The sequence below is a fragment of the Pogona vitticeps genome, chromosome 4 (assembly GCF_051106095.1).
Source record: "Pogona vitticeps strain Pit_001003342236 chromosome 4, PviZW2.1, whole genome shotgun sequence".
In the NCBI taxonomy this organism is placed as follows: Eukaryota; Metazoa; Chordata; class Lepidosauria; order Squamata; family Agamidae; genus Pogona; species Pogona vitticeps.
Window position 1 is genome coordinate 69,262,996 of NC_135786.1, and position 10,972 is coordinate 69,273,967.

The following is a 10,972-nucleotide window of genomic DNA, read 5'->3' on the forward strand; positions in this document are numbered from 1 at the left end:
TGCCTCTGATAAAGTGGACTCTACTCCACAGAAGTTTATACTATCATAAATCTTAGTTCTAACATTCCAGGAGCCTCTTGATAGATCAACAAAAATGCCTTTTAACCACTGACTACAATTTATTAGTACTGTATGATTTGTGGTGGCCACCAGTTCAGTTAGTGGTGTGCACAGAGGATTCATTGAGATGGCACTTTATTTCGCATTTTGGACTGCTTTTGGCACAGTAAGGTTCTATCTGTTTCCCAGTGAATATATATTACAAACTGGTAATTGCAAACCAACTTGATCCTTTTCCATAGCTATCCAGGTGTTTCGGGATCATTCTGAGGGGCTACTTGTGAGCAAGCATGATTGCTCCATTTAATTCCGTTTCTGGCATGTAGGAGGGTCTGTATTGAATTAAAGCAGCAGCAGTAGGTATTTCCCCAACAATTCAGTGTTATGTCACTTGGACGGCAAACCAGTGAAGTGGTAATGATCTGGTAATGGTTTGCTTTGATCAAGCAGTCTTCGTGACTGTTTTAGTCACAATGCGACTAAATGTTTTAGTGACATGCTTTTCAATCAATTGATTTCCCCAAATGTCTTTGTTTTCATCAGCTGGTGATGCCAGTTCTTCCTATTGTAGTTTTTCTGCATCCTTCCCTCTCTTGCTACTCCTTGACAACTTTCATATCTCGCATTTCCATATGTCAATTCTTCATAAACTATGCAGATCTAAGCATCTCCAGTAGTCCTCCTCAGGAAGCAGATTGGATCTACTGTTACTTGCATGCAAAGCATCCCACGAGATTTTCTTGGCCTCCTATTCTGACACAGGCACAGCAGAAACGGCACAAGATCCCCAAAGTACAGAGAAGTTGGGTGCGGGCGCTGGCTTTGCACTGAAGACACAGTCCGTAGGGCTCATTAGTATGCCTGAAATACTGTGCATTCCTCTACTCTAAAACAGAGCTGTTCACCATGTTGCGGAAATTCAACGTCTGAAGTCCCCCCTGGGGAAACCAGGAAAGGGAGAAGGCACAGCTCCTTGGTTTTCGCAAGCCGGCTAGGCTGCCGTGTAAACTCGCAGGGCAGGAAAACGGAGCGAGAGGTACTAGCCTTCTACCCTTCCCGCTCTTCTAGTTTGACTACTCCGCCTGCGTCTCCCCCTCTTCTTCTTTCACTCACCCAGAACAGGCTGGGCCTGAAAGTAGAGAACGCCACGCCTGTCTCGGAGCCCGGTGGATTATGGGGAATGTAGTTTCTCAAAGTACTGCGGTCATCCTAGCTTGGGGAAAATACGCCCCCTCCTGGACTGAATCTCAAGCAAGGGTTGCAGTTTCAGGAGGGGGCGGGGGAAAGGCTGGCTAGGTCTCGGAAGGCTGACACGGGTCTTTTCCCCACTCCATCGGCAGGGCCTCTTAGGCCACCGCAGAAGGCCCACTCAGCGCCAGGGATGGAGGTCCAGGGGGGAAAAGGGGGGTCCAGCCGGCCGTTCCCAAAGCTCGACTACAGCTCCCCCTCATGCCATGGCCCATGTCGTCCGAGGGCTGTGGCATTGTGGGAACTGTAGTCCAGCCCCCGTGGCGGGGTGCCAAGCCATGCTCAAGACCTGCGAAGCAACAGCCGGCGTTGGCTCAGTTCAGAACCGCCCTCCCGGTTTAGAAAAGGGGGGGGTGCTTAACAGGGCGGGGGCGCATTTTCCGATCATGTTCCTTCAGCATCCCTGGGTGACGCCGACCTTCTTGCGAGGCAAAAAAGGAGGGGGCGTTCACACGTGCACGCGCTGCCTCCGCGCCTTTCCTCCCCCCCCCCCGCCGCCAACAGGGCGCCTCCGCCTCTGCCCTCGCTCGCCCCGCGACCTCCTTCCTCCCCGGGAAGGCCGGGCTGCTAACTCCTCCCAAGGGCGGGCTTCTGTTCTCCGGCTGGGCAGGAGGCGGCCGCGAAGGCAAAGCCGGAGTCCGCCATGGCCACCGGGGCGCTGCTCGTCTCTGCTTCCTTCTCCCACGTCCGAGGGGTAGTATCCGTGGCTCGGCTCCCGCCGATCCCCGCCGGCCAGCGGAGGGGCTACAGCCGGGACGCCACCGCCGCCCCCTCGCAGTATCTGCAACGCAGCCTCGTCCCTACGATGCATTACCAGAAGAGCCTGCCCCGGTAAGGCGGCGCGTCCCCGGGGGGGCTCGCCTGGACGGTCCTTGACCTCGTCCTTTCGCCCCGTCGGCCTGCCCTTGGGAAGAGCTGCTTTCTCTTCCCGCGGCAGTCTCTGCCCACCCCCATCCAGCAAAACAAGGCACTCCTTTTCATAGGTGCCATTCCAATCTTGCGGGAGGCGAAGGAGAGAGAGGGTGCTTTTGAACATGTGCAGAGTACGCCCCCCCCCCCGCTCCACGAGCAGGTCCGAGGGGAGGGCGGCGGCGGCGGCGACCGTTTTGAATGCTAATCTTGCAAAGCCTTCGGTGCTGCTGCCCAGGGCAGGACGCAAGAGGGGACCTTAAAAGTATTCCGTGGGGACGAGCATGTGATGGAGGGGCCGCAGAGCTTCGCCCTGACCGTAGCCCTGCGTTGGGAGAAGGCGGCACCTGATGGCATTTCTGTCTTCCCCGAAGGAGACAAAGGCTTTTTTGAGTTTTACCCAAAGTAACCTCCATCACTTCTCAAAGGGTTTCACAAGATCGTGCCACAAGTTTAGACCCTCTCTCTCACGCACACAAACACGGGGGGCTTCCTCTGTGCTCCCGAGTGTCAGATGCTCTCCCGTGATATTACACTTCTCATGTGCCATTTCCACAAAACAGTAACTTTTAAGGCCTTCCGTTCAGAAGACCTGTCACTCCTGAGAGACGGCCATGGAAGGAAGTACTGTACAGTACTGTACTGTAGGTTACTTTACCCCATTCAGTTATATTAACAGGATATACAATGTTGCACAAGAGCAGCTGAAGGGGATTCATACTATAGTATGTTGAAGCAGAGAACCTTTTGATACTTCTGAAAAGTTGGACCAGCTTCCAGAAACCTTGCTCACGGTGTGGCCAGTGATAAAGCACTGTGGGAAGCGTAGTCCCAAATATTTGGCTGGCCAAAGGTTTCCTTGCTGCTGTGCCATGTGATCTTGTATATTCTTCCTTGTATTGTATTTCCTCCCCTTAAAAGTCCCTGATGCCCTGAAAGAGTCCACTTCCTGCTCTGTCAAAGCTTCCTAGTTCACAGCCCCCAGCATAGGGCTTCTGCTCCTCACTGTCCTTCAATCTCTGCCCCACAAGACATTTCTTCCTAGAGATCTTATCTTCATTGTCAAACCCCTACTTTCTTTATTTCCCCCAATTCATTCCAGTATCTGCCACTCAAGATCATCTCTAACACTTGAGATTTCCTGCCTCTCTAGAAAACTTTTGAAAAATAATGATCTTCCCCCTCTTTTTTTGCACCCAGTTTTGCTGCTGACAAAATTCTACAACTGCTATAACACTGGGTGCGGAGTCCTTTAGATTAGAAAACTATACTTATGACTGCTTTCTAGATTACATATTGTGAAACAAGAAATATGTTCAGAATTACACCTCGCTGAGTCAGGAGTTTAATGTGTGGGTATGAGAGAGAAGACTGAGCTGCCGCTGGTAATGCCTTCAGCTTTGTACAGTATATAGGTGAAAGGTTACTGTTAAAGGCAGTTTCCTTGATGGCTATCCATATTTACACTAAACTGCAGAATACTGCCTGTGCAAATTGCCAGACTTCCTGTGCAAAATGCCAAATTGAAAAAGTATGCAAGTTCAGAAAAATTTTTCTTTACTTTGAATATTTTTAACTGTTATAAATAACCTGAGGTTCATGCTGTAAATATACTTTAATTTATAAATTGTCCAGTAGTCTACTTTTGCATATAATTTTTTTTCCTGAAATTTTTTCCTTAATGTGGAATGTTCTAACATCATATTGTTCTGTATCTCTCCCCATACCTTCTTAGTTTGCCCATTCCAAAACTTGAAGACACAATTAGAAGATATTTGAATGCTCAAAAGCCCCTTTTAAATGATGACCAGTTCAGGTAAGACCAAATAAGACCTCATCTTCTCAAACCATGCATAGTGTCTGCAGCACCATCTACTTTATATGAACCAGTAGATGAATGGTTCCCAACCTTGGATAACTCAAGTGTTCTTGGACTGCAACACCCGGAAGCCTTCACCACCAGCTGTGCTGGCTGGGATTTTTGGGCATTGCAATCCAAGAACACCTGGGTTACCCAAGGTTGGGAAACACTGCAGTAGAAGCAATAGAAGTAGGTAAACCTTTTATTTCAGTCCAGTTCCAGAACCTAGATCAGTGGGGGGTGATCTCACCAAACAGGGGCATGGATGCCCCTCAAAATACAGTGGGGTCTTGACTTGAGAACTTAATCCGTATTGGAAGGCGGTTCTCAAGTCAAAAAGTCTATAAGTCAAGTCTCCATTGACCTACAGTGCGTTGAAAACCGGTTAATCCCGTAACAGGCCGTTTTTGTTCCATTTTGGTTTTTTTCTGGTCTGTAAGTCAATTCTCAGGCTGCAAGTCAAACCTAAATTTGCGGCCAGAGAAGTCTGTAACTCAAAAAGTCTGTAAGTCAAGCCGTCTGTAAGTCAAGGGTCCACTGTATGGCAAAATTGCTGCTGAACTTGCCTTGAAAGCAGATGGGGATTTTATGAGCAGTTTTTAAATTAAGTTTAGATTTCTAGAAGTCTGGCAAAAGGAACCCTTGGGAGCACATGCAACTTGATCTGGATGCTGCAGCTTTGAACCTGACATTGCTTCCTCATTCTCAGCTGGGAGGTTTTGGAAGATCTGGTGTGTAGAATGGAGGGAATCATATTAGTGCAGGACAAGGCTTTTTTTGTGTTGGATCCCATGTTGTCACGTATCATTATGAGTACTCTGCCACCTAGAAAAAGACATAATAGCTTTACTAAAAAATCTCTTTCTCTCTCCCTCTCTCCAATATGAAGGAATACTGAACAGCTTGCCATCAATTTTAGAAATGGGATTGGTAGAGAATTACATGAAGAACTAGTTTCGAAAGACAAACAAAACAAGCATACAAGTTATATTTCAGGTGGGAAAGCAATTTTGATATATCATTAGCATTATTGTATTTACTCTGTGAACTGTGAAGCTGCAAACCACTATAACCTTACACAATATCAGAGTGTACTCTCACTGATGCCAAAGGGCTTTGGGCTGGTTTGGTTAATTTTATACATCTTGTTTGAATTGATGTCATTAGAAGGCATTGAAATGAATCCAGATTAAATCATTGAAACCAATGTGAATAACCAGCTTGTGCTGTAGTTTTCAGTGAGTCTTCTTTAAGTATCACTCAATTTGATCTAGCCAACTGTGGTTGAAGAAATATTGGATGACATGCAAATTGGTCATTTACACCTGCAAGTCACCGCTTGATGCTATAGCCATTAACTGTATGGACCAGCCCTTGTTTTGTTCTGAATAGCGTGTTTGCAAAAACAGGCTCTGGGAGGCTCCAGCTGACTGGTAAATCAAGCCCTAGCATCTCCAGTTTCTATGGGGCAGCATTTCTGATGTCTTAGAAGAGAGATGTATACCAGGCATGGGAATCTCTGGCCCTTGAGATCTGTCCCATGCCATGGCCAGTCTTGAAAAGGCCTCTTTTGGTAGAAAGCCTAGTTTTATTAGGGCTGGGGTAGAAGAATTGGAGAGAGAAACCTTCCCCAATGTTTTTCATCTCATGTACTTTGATGAAGTTCTTGCATGGCAGGGGGTTGGACTCTATGGCCCCTGTGGTCTCTTCCAACTCTGTGATTCTATGATTCTGTGTGCAATGAACATTTTGAAAAACCTCCACTGGCATTAATAGCAGCCTTTTAAAAAACGGATTTCAGCAGAGGAGCATTAGTCTATGAGCACGTGTGAGCAAATGGGTTTCCTGGACAATTACACCAGGTTGTCTTGCAGTGGTAGGGTACCCTGCCCAGCTGGTGTGATCCCAAACACTGCCAGTACAAAGTCTCAACATACTTGTCATGGACCAATTCAGCCAACAGGCAAAACAAACAAACAAACAAAAATCAATAGTAGACAAGATGAGCCAGTGGTCTGTCTTGGGATCATGCAGCTAATTCATCCCCACTTCTTTCCAAAGAAAGGAAAACCATGAGGAAATGAATGGGAAGGAAAACTGTGCTGCAATAAAAGACTACAAAGTTTTGAAAAGAGAGGTATATATATCTATATGAAAAATAGTAACTTGTCATGCAATGACTGATGCAAAACAAATGTAAATCTGTTCCAGGATGTTGAAGGAAGTGCCAGTCTACAGAGCATCCAGTTTAGTCACAGCTGCAAAATTGCTTGCCTCTGAAAAACAGGGTGAGAGACAGGAGAGGAAGCATGTTTCAGCCTTTAAGAATGAGCAGCTTTCCTTTTGTCAAAGAAGAACAGGAAAGATGCAGACCAGAAAATAAAGGAAAAGAGGCAGCAGGTCTGACAGAACAAAAGAGAACGAGGGGAGATAAACGAAGATAACATTTATAGCACTTAGGTTAGTGAATTTTATTTATTCGTTTAGTTCCAACCCCCTGGGTACACTGTTAGAAGTTATTTCATAGAGACAAAATCTTTGCATAAAACACATAGTGTTGGTGCAGAAACTTCAGGTCGAATGCAAAGTCGCAATAAGGCCCAATTGCACGTTGGCATTCTCTCCCTTTTTATCCCTGCTTTTGCCCCTCAAACTGAATCTGGTGATCACCAAACTCTAGGGCAGGTTCTAGGGGATGTGAGAGACTCCAGGTGCATTCACCCCTTCCAGTTCCAGGTATGAAAGCATTTCACTGATTCTGCCTTTAGAAACCGACCTTTCTTATAGGCAGGCAAAGAGAAAAGCCCCTCACACAAGCATCTCATGTTTTGTCTTGTCTGTGGTTTTTGCATTTATTTGTTATGTCATATCACAATTTCAGGGCCCTGGTTTGACATGTACCTCAGGGCTCGTGAGCCAGTTGTTTTGAACTTCAATCCGTTCATGGTTTTCAACCCTGACCCCAAAATGGAATATAATGACCAGCTCATAAGAGCGACTAATATGACTGTTTCTGCTTTGCGTTTCTTGAAGACTCTGAGGGCTGGCATTTTGGAGCCAGAGGTCTTTCACCTCAACCCAGCCAAAAGTGACACTCAGGCCTTCAAAAGGTTTGTTCGCTTTGTCCCTTCATCTCTCTCATGGTATTGTGCCTATATGGTGAACGCCTACCCACTAGATATGTCACAGTACTTCAGGCTTTTCAATTCCACTCGACTGCCTAAGCATAGCAAGGATGAACTGTTTACAGATGAAAGTGGGAGGCACTTATTGGTCATTAGAAATGGAAATTTGTACATATTTGATGTGATAGACAAAGATGGGAATATAGTGAAACCGTCAGAAATTCAAGCACACCTAAAATTCATCCTTTCCGACAACAGTCCAGCTCCAGCATTCCCTATTGCTTGTCTGACTAGCGAAGATCGAGATACATGGGCGATACTGAGGCAGGAGCTACTTGACAATGGCAATAAGGACACCTTAAGAAAGGTGGATTCAGCCATATTCTGTTTATGTCTTGATGACTTTCCCATCAAAGATCTCACCCACTTGTCCCAGACCATGCTCCACAGTGATGGCATCAACAGGTGGTATGACAAATCATTTAACTTAATTTTAACCCAAGATGGCACTGCAGCAATTCACTTCGAACACTCCTGGGGAGACGGGGTAGCTGTTCTGAGATTCCAAAATGAAGTATTCAAAGACAGCATCGAATCACCTGCAATCACACCCCGGTCTCAGCCTGCCGCGGTGGATTCTGCCACATCTGTACAGAAACTGAGCTTCCACCTGAACGATGCCTTAAAAGAAGGAATTACTAAAGCCAAACAAAAATTTGATGCTACTGTGAAAACTCTCACTCTGGAGGCCCATCATTTTGGAAGAGGAGGGAAGGAGCTGTTAAAGAAGCAGAAGGTCAGCCCTGACGCCATCGCTCAGCTGGCCTTCCAGATGGCATTTCTGCAGCAATATGGCCAAACGGTTGCCAGCTATGAATCTTGCAGCACAGCAGCATTCAGACATGGTCGCACGGAAACCATCCGCCCTGCCTCAGTTTATACAAAGGCATGTTCAGAGGCTTTTGTCAGGAAGGCGTCCAAGCACAGCAAAGCAGAGCTGCAACAGATGATCGCAGAATGTTCCAAGTATCATGGCCAGCTCACAAAAGAAGCTGCTATGGGTGAGTGTAAATATGAGGTTGAGTTGTATCTCTTCTATGATCCACCCACAGTTCAGCTCTCTTGTTGAGTCCAGTGGAGGTAGGTGGTGCTTGTCTTGTATGTTCAGAGCAATCCGAGTTTCTTGGGGTAATGAAACTTGGTTGCAGAATTGGCAAGTGTAACTAAAATTTGTGGAGGAAATGTCATTTGGGTGTTTTTTTAAAGTCTTGTTGAAGGGCTAGGGGGAAAAATTAAAAAGGAAAGGGAACTCCTGAATTTCTGAAAAATTACTGGACTAGCTTCTACTCCTTCTCTGACCCCTGAAATGAAGGGAGCCGAGAGCATATAGTCCTGAGCAGAATCCCCACTAACATCTTCATGAAGTTCCTAATCTATTCATCAAATGTAGCTTAAATGAGTAATAAGCATCCTTATTACCTGTTTTAGATTGATAACTATAAGACAGGATTCTGACCAGTGTTGTAAAAGCTACAACTTTTGGTTGCTTGGCATTACTTTTTCTTCTTCCCCAGTGCCACTCACCATTGCATTTTGTCTTGACAGGCCAGGGATTTGATCGCCATTTGTTCGGCTTGCAGTGTCTGGCAGACCTCAGAGGAACTCCTTTGCCAGACTTTTACCAGGATCAAGCATATGCGCAAATTAATCACAACATTATTTCCACAAGCACTCTGAGCAGCCCAGCTGTGCAGATGGGTGGATTTGGCCCAGTGGTACCTGACGGTTTTGGTATAGCCTATGCAGTGCACGATAACTGGATTGGACTAAATGTGTCTAGCTACCCAGCTAGGGATGTGCACGGATTTATCCAATGTGTGCACAAGTCACTGGAAGATATTTTTAATGTTTTGGAAGACAAACAAGTTAGCCACTGAAGCACAATAGGGCTTGTCATCTTAAACACACAGTACTACAAGATCGTGTCAGAAAAGATTTTAACATCCTGGCTGGAATTTCAGGATAGCACCTGCTACCTTATAATTCCCTTGAAACATATGCCAGATGGGTGGGGGTGGGGATTGGAATAATTAATTTAATTGTAAAAATTGGATCTAGACATATTTGGGTCTAAAACAAGATCCAATGAAATCAATTAGGTTACTCATGATTAATTGCTGCCTTTGATTTCTGTGAGTCTACTCTCAGCATGAATACAATTCTAATATTATTGATTGTAAATTAATGTTGCCTTATACTAATACCCATCATGAAAACCACACTGTCACAATCTTACGTTTCTAGGCTTGGTGACATGTTGCACAGCATTCTGTCTTTCTCAGTACCTAGATCTGTTAATGTTGAAATAATGTTAAAATATATGCAAAATTGCAAGGCAAATGTGTAGAAAGGGCACTGTCATTGTTCAGATGCATATTTGAAACATCCTTAAACAAGCGTTTTCATCAGAATACACTTCAGTAATGGAGCTTAAAAAAACCCCCAAAGATCCACAATACTCAAGGACTCGCCTAGCTGAAAGTTTTAGCTAGAATAGAGATGTTTTCATATCTTTCCACATACAGTGGGGTCTTGACTTAAGAACGGCCCGAGTTAAGAACATTTTGACTTAAGGACCGCTCTCATAGGAAAATATTGACTTCACTTAAGTACTTAGAATTGAATTACGAACTGAAAAAAACCCACGTGGGAGGCAGGGAAAGTGCAAAATGTGAACTTTCAGTTAACTGTTGGCCAGTGAAAAGGGTGCCTGTCTGCTTCCTCACTCCTCCCAGCATTTAGAGAGTGGATTGGGAGACAGTCTTCGGACTGCCTGGTACTGTACTGCCTGGAGTGTATTTTCCCTGCCTTCCCTGAACCTTTCTTGACCTAAGAAAAAAAGAAACAAAATATCCCCATCTAGTGGTAGAAGGCGGAATAGCAGCTTCCCATTAGTTTCTATGGACGGAAAAGAGCAGATACGGATCAAATGGTTCTCAATGCATTCCTATGGGAAATGCAGATTTGACCTGAGAACTTTTTGACTTGAGAACCGCCTTCCAATACGGATTAAGTTCTCAAGTCAAGACCCCACTGTATCTACTTTGTTTCAGTGTATGAAACAGTGCAAGGAAATTTCCTGCTGCATTAAAATAGCATCTGCAACAATAGCTAAATTTGTCTTCAGTAGATGGCATTTATAGCTAAAGGAAGGGGTGGGCAACTTTCCAGCATACAGCTCCAATAATTCCTCATCCCTGGCAGTGTTAGATATGATTAATGGGAACTGTAGGCCGGAAGTCTCTGGAATGCCACAGTTACTCATCCCTCCTTTAAATATACAGATACAGTAGTTGCTATGAAACTCTATTATCAACCTCAGGTATGCTGTTTGGTAGGCTAAACTAGACTATGCTTGCTTGAGTGCAATCTCAAACGGCCTTCACGGACTTTTAATACAAACTGTATTGCATAATTATGTAAATACAGATTCACTTTCCTACTGTACCAATGTCAAATTTGCTTTGGACTCTTTGTTCATGGTAAATGTATTTTCCAAAATGTTTTTCACTGTGAGAGTTGCTAAGACTAGCAACAAATAAAACTATTTTGAAGAATCCAGATACACAAACTGAACTGTGAATGGTATGGATTTAGAACAAAACTAATGTAATAAGCAGAATGCCTCTCTAGAATGTGTCTCTGTTGTCAACCATTTTGCCTCACTGAAAACTAATGTGAAACTCAAATGAGAACTCTATAAGCAATG

At 44.8% G+C, this 10,972-nt stretch overlaps 1 protein-coding gene across 3 annotated transcripts; it reads left to right on the forward strand.

The window, feature by feature from the left end:
- Positions 1 to 1,813: 1,813 nt before the first annotated feature.
- Positions 1,814 to 10,834, forward strand: CPT2 (carnitine palmitoyltransferase 2). 3 transcript variants are annotated; one of them, XM_020799662.3, is made up of 5 exons: positions 1,814 to 2,139; positions 3,953 to 4,033; positions 4,968 to 5,074; positions 6,960 to 8,264; positions 8,809 to 10,834. In XM_020799662.3, exons 1-5 carry the CDS (start codon positions 1,952 to 1,954, stop codon positions 9,138 to 9,140), a joined length of 2,013 nt encoding a protein of 670 aa, XP_020655321.3. In that variant the 5' UTR covers positions 1,814 to 1,951; the 3' UTR covers positions 9,141 to 10,834. The 3 variants fall into 3 exon arrangements, with proteins under 3 accessions (XP_020655321.3, XP_072853736.2, XP_072853733.2); XM_072997635.2 differs by lacking the exon at positions 1,814 to 2,139 and adding an exon at positions 6,290 to 6,538; XM_072997632.2 differs by lacking the exon at positions 1,814 to 2,139 and having other exon boundaries at positions 6,290 to 8,264.
- Positions 10,835 to 10,972: the final 138 nt, after the last annotated feature.

Bases quoted from the DNA above. Each gene is read 5' to 3' on its own strand.
- CPT2 (XM_020799662.3), top strand. From the start codon at position 1,952: ATGGCCACCGGGGCGCTGCTCGTCTCTGCTTCCTTCTCCCACGTCCGA. The intron at 2,140-3,952 runs GTAAGGCGGCGC...ATACCTTCTTAG, and splicing joins TACCAGAAGAGCCTGCCCCG to TTTGCCCATTCCAAAACTTG. The intron at 4,034-4,967 runs GTAAGACCAAAT...TCCAATATGAAG, and splicing joins TTAAATGATGACCAGTTCAG to GAATACTGAACAGCTTGCCA.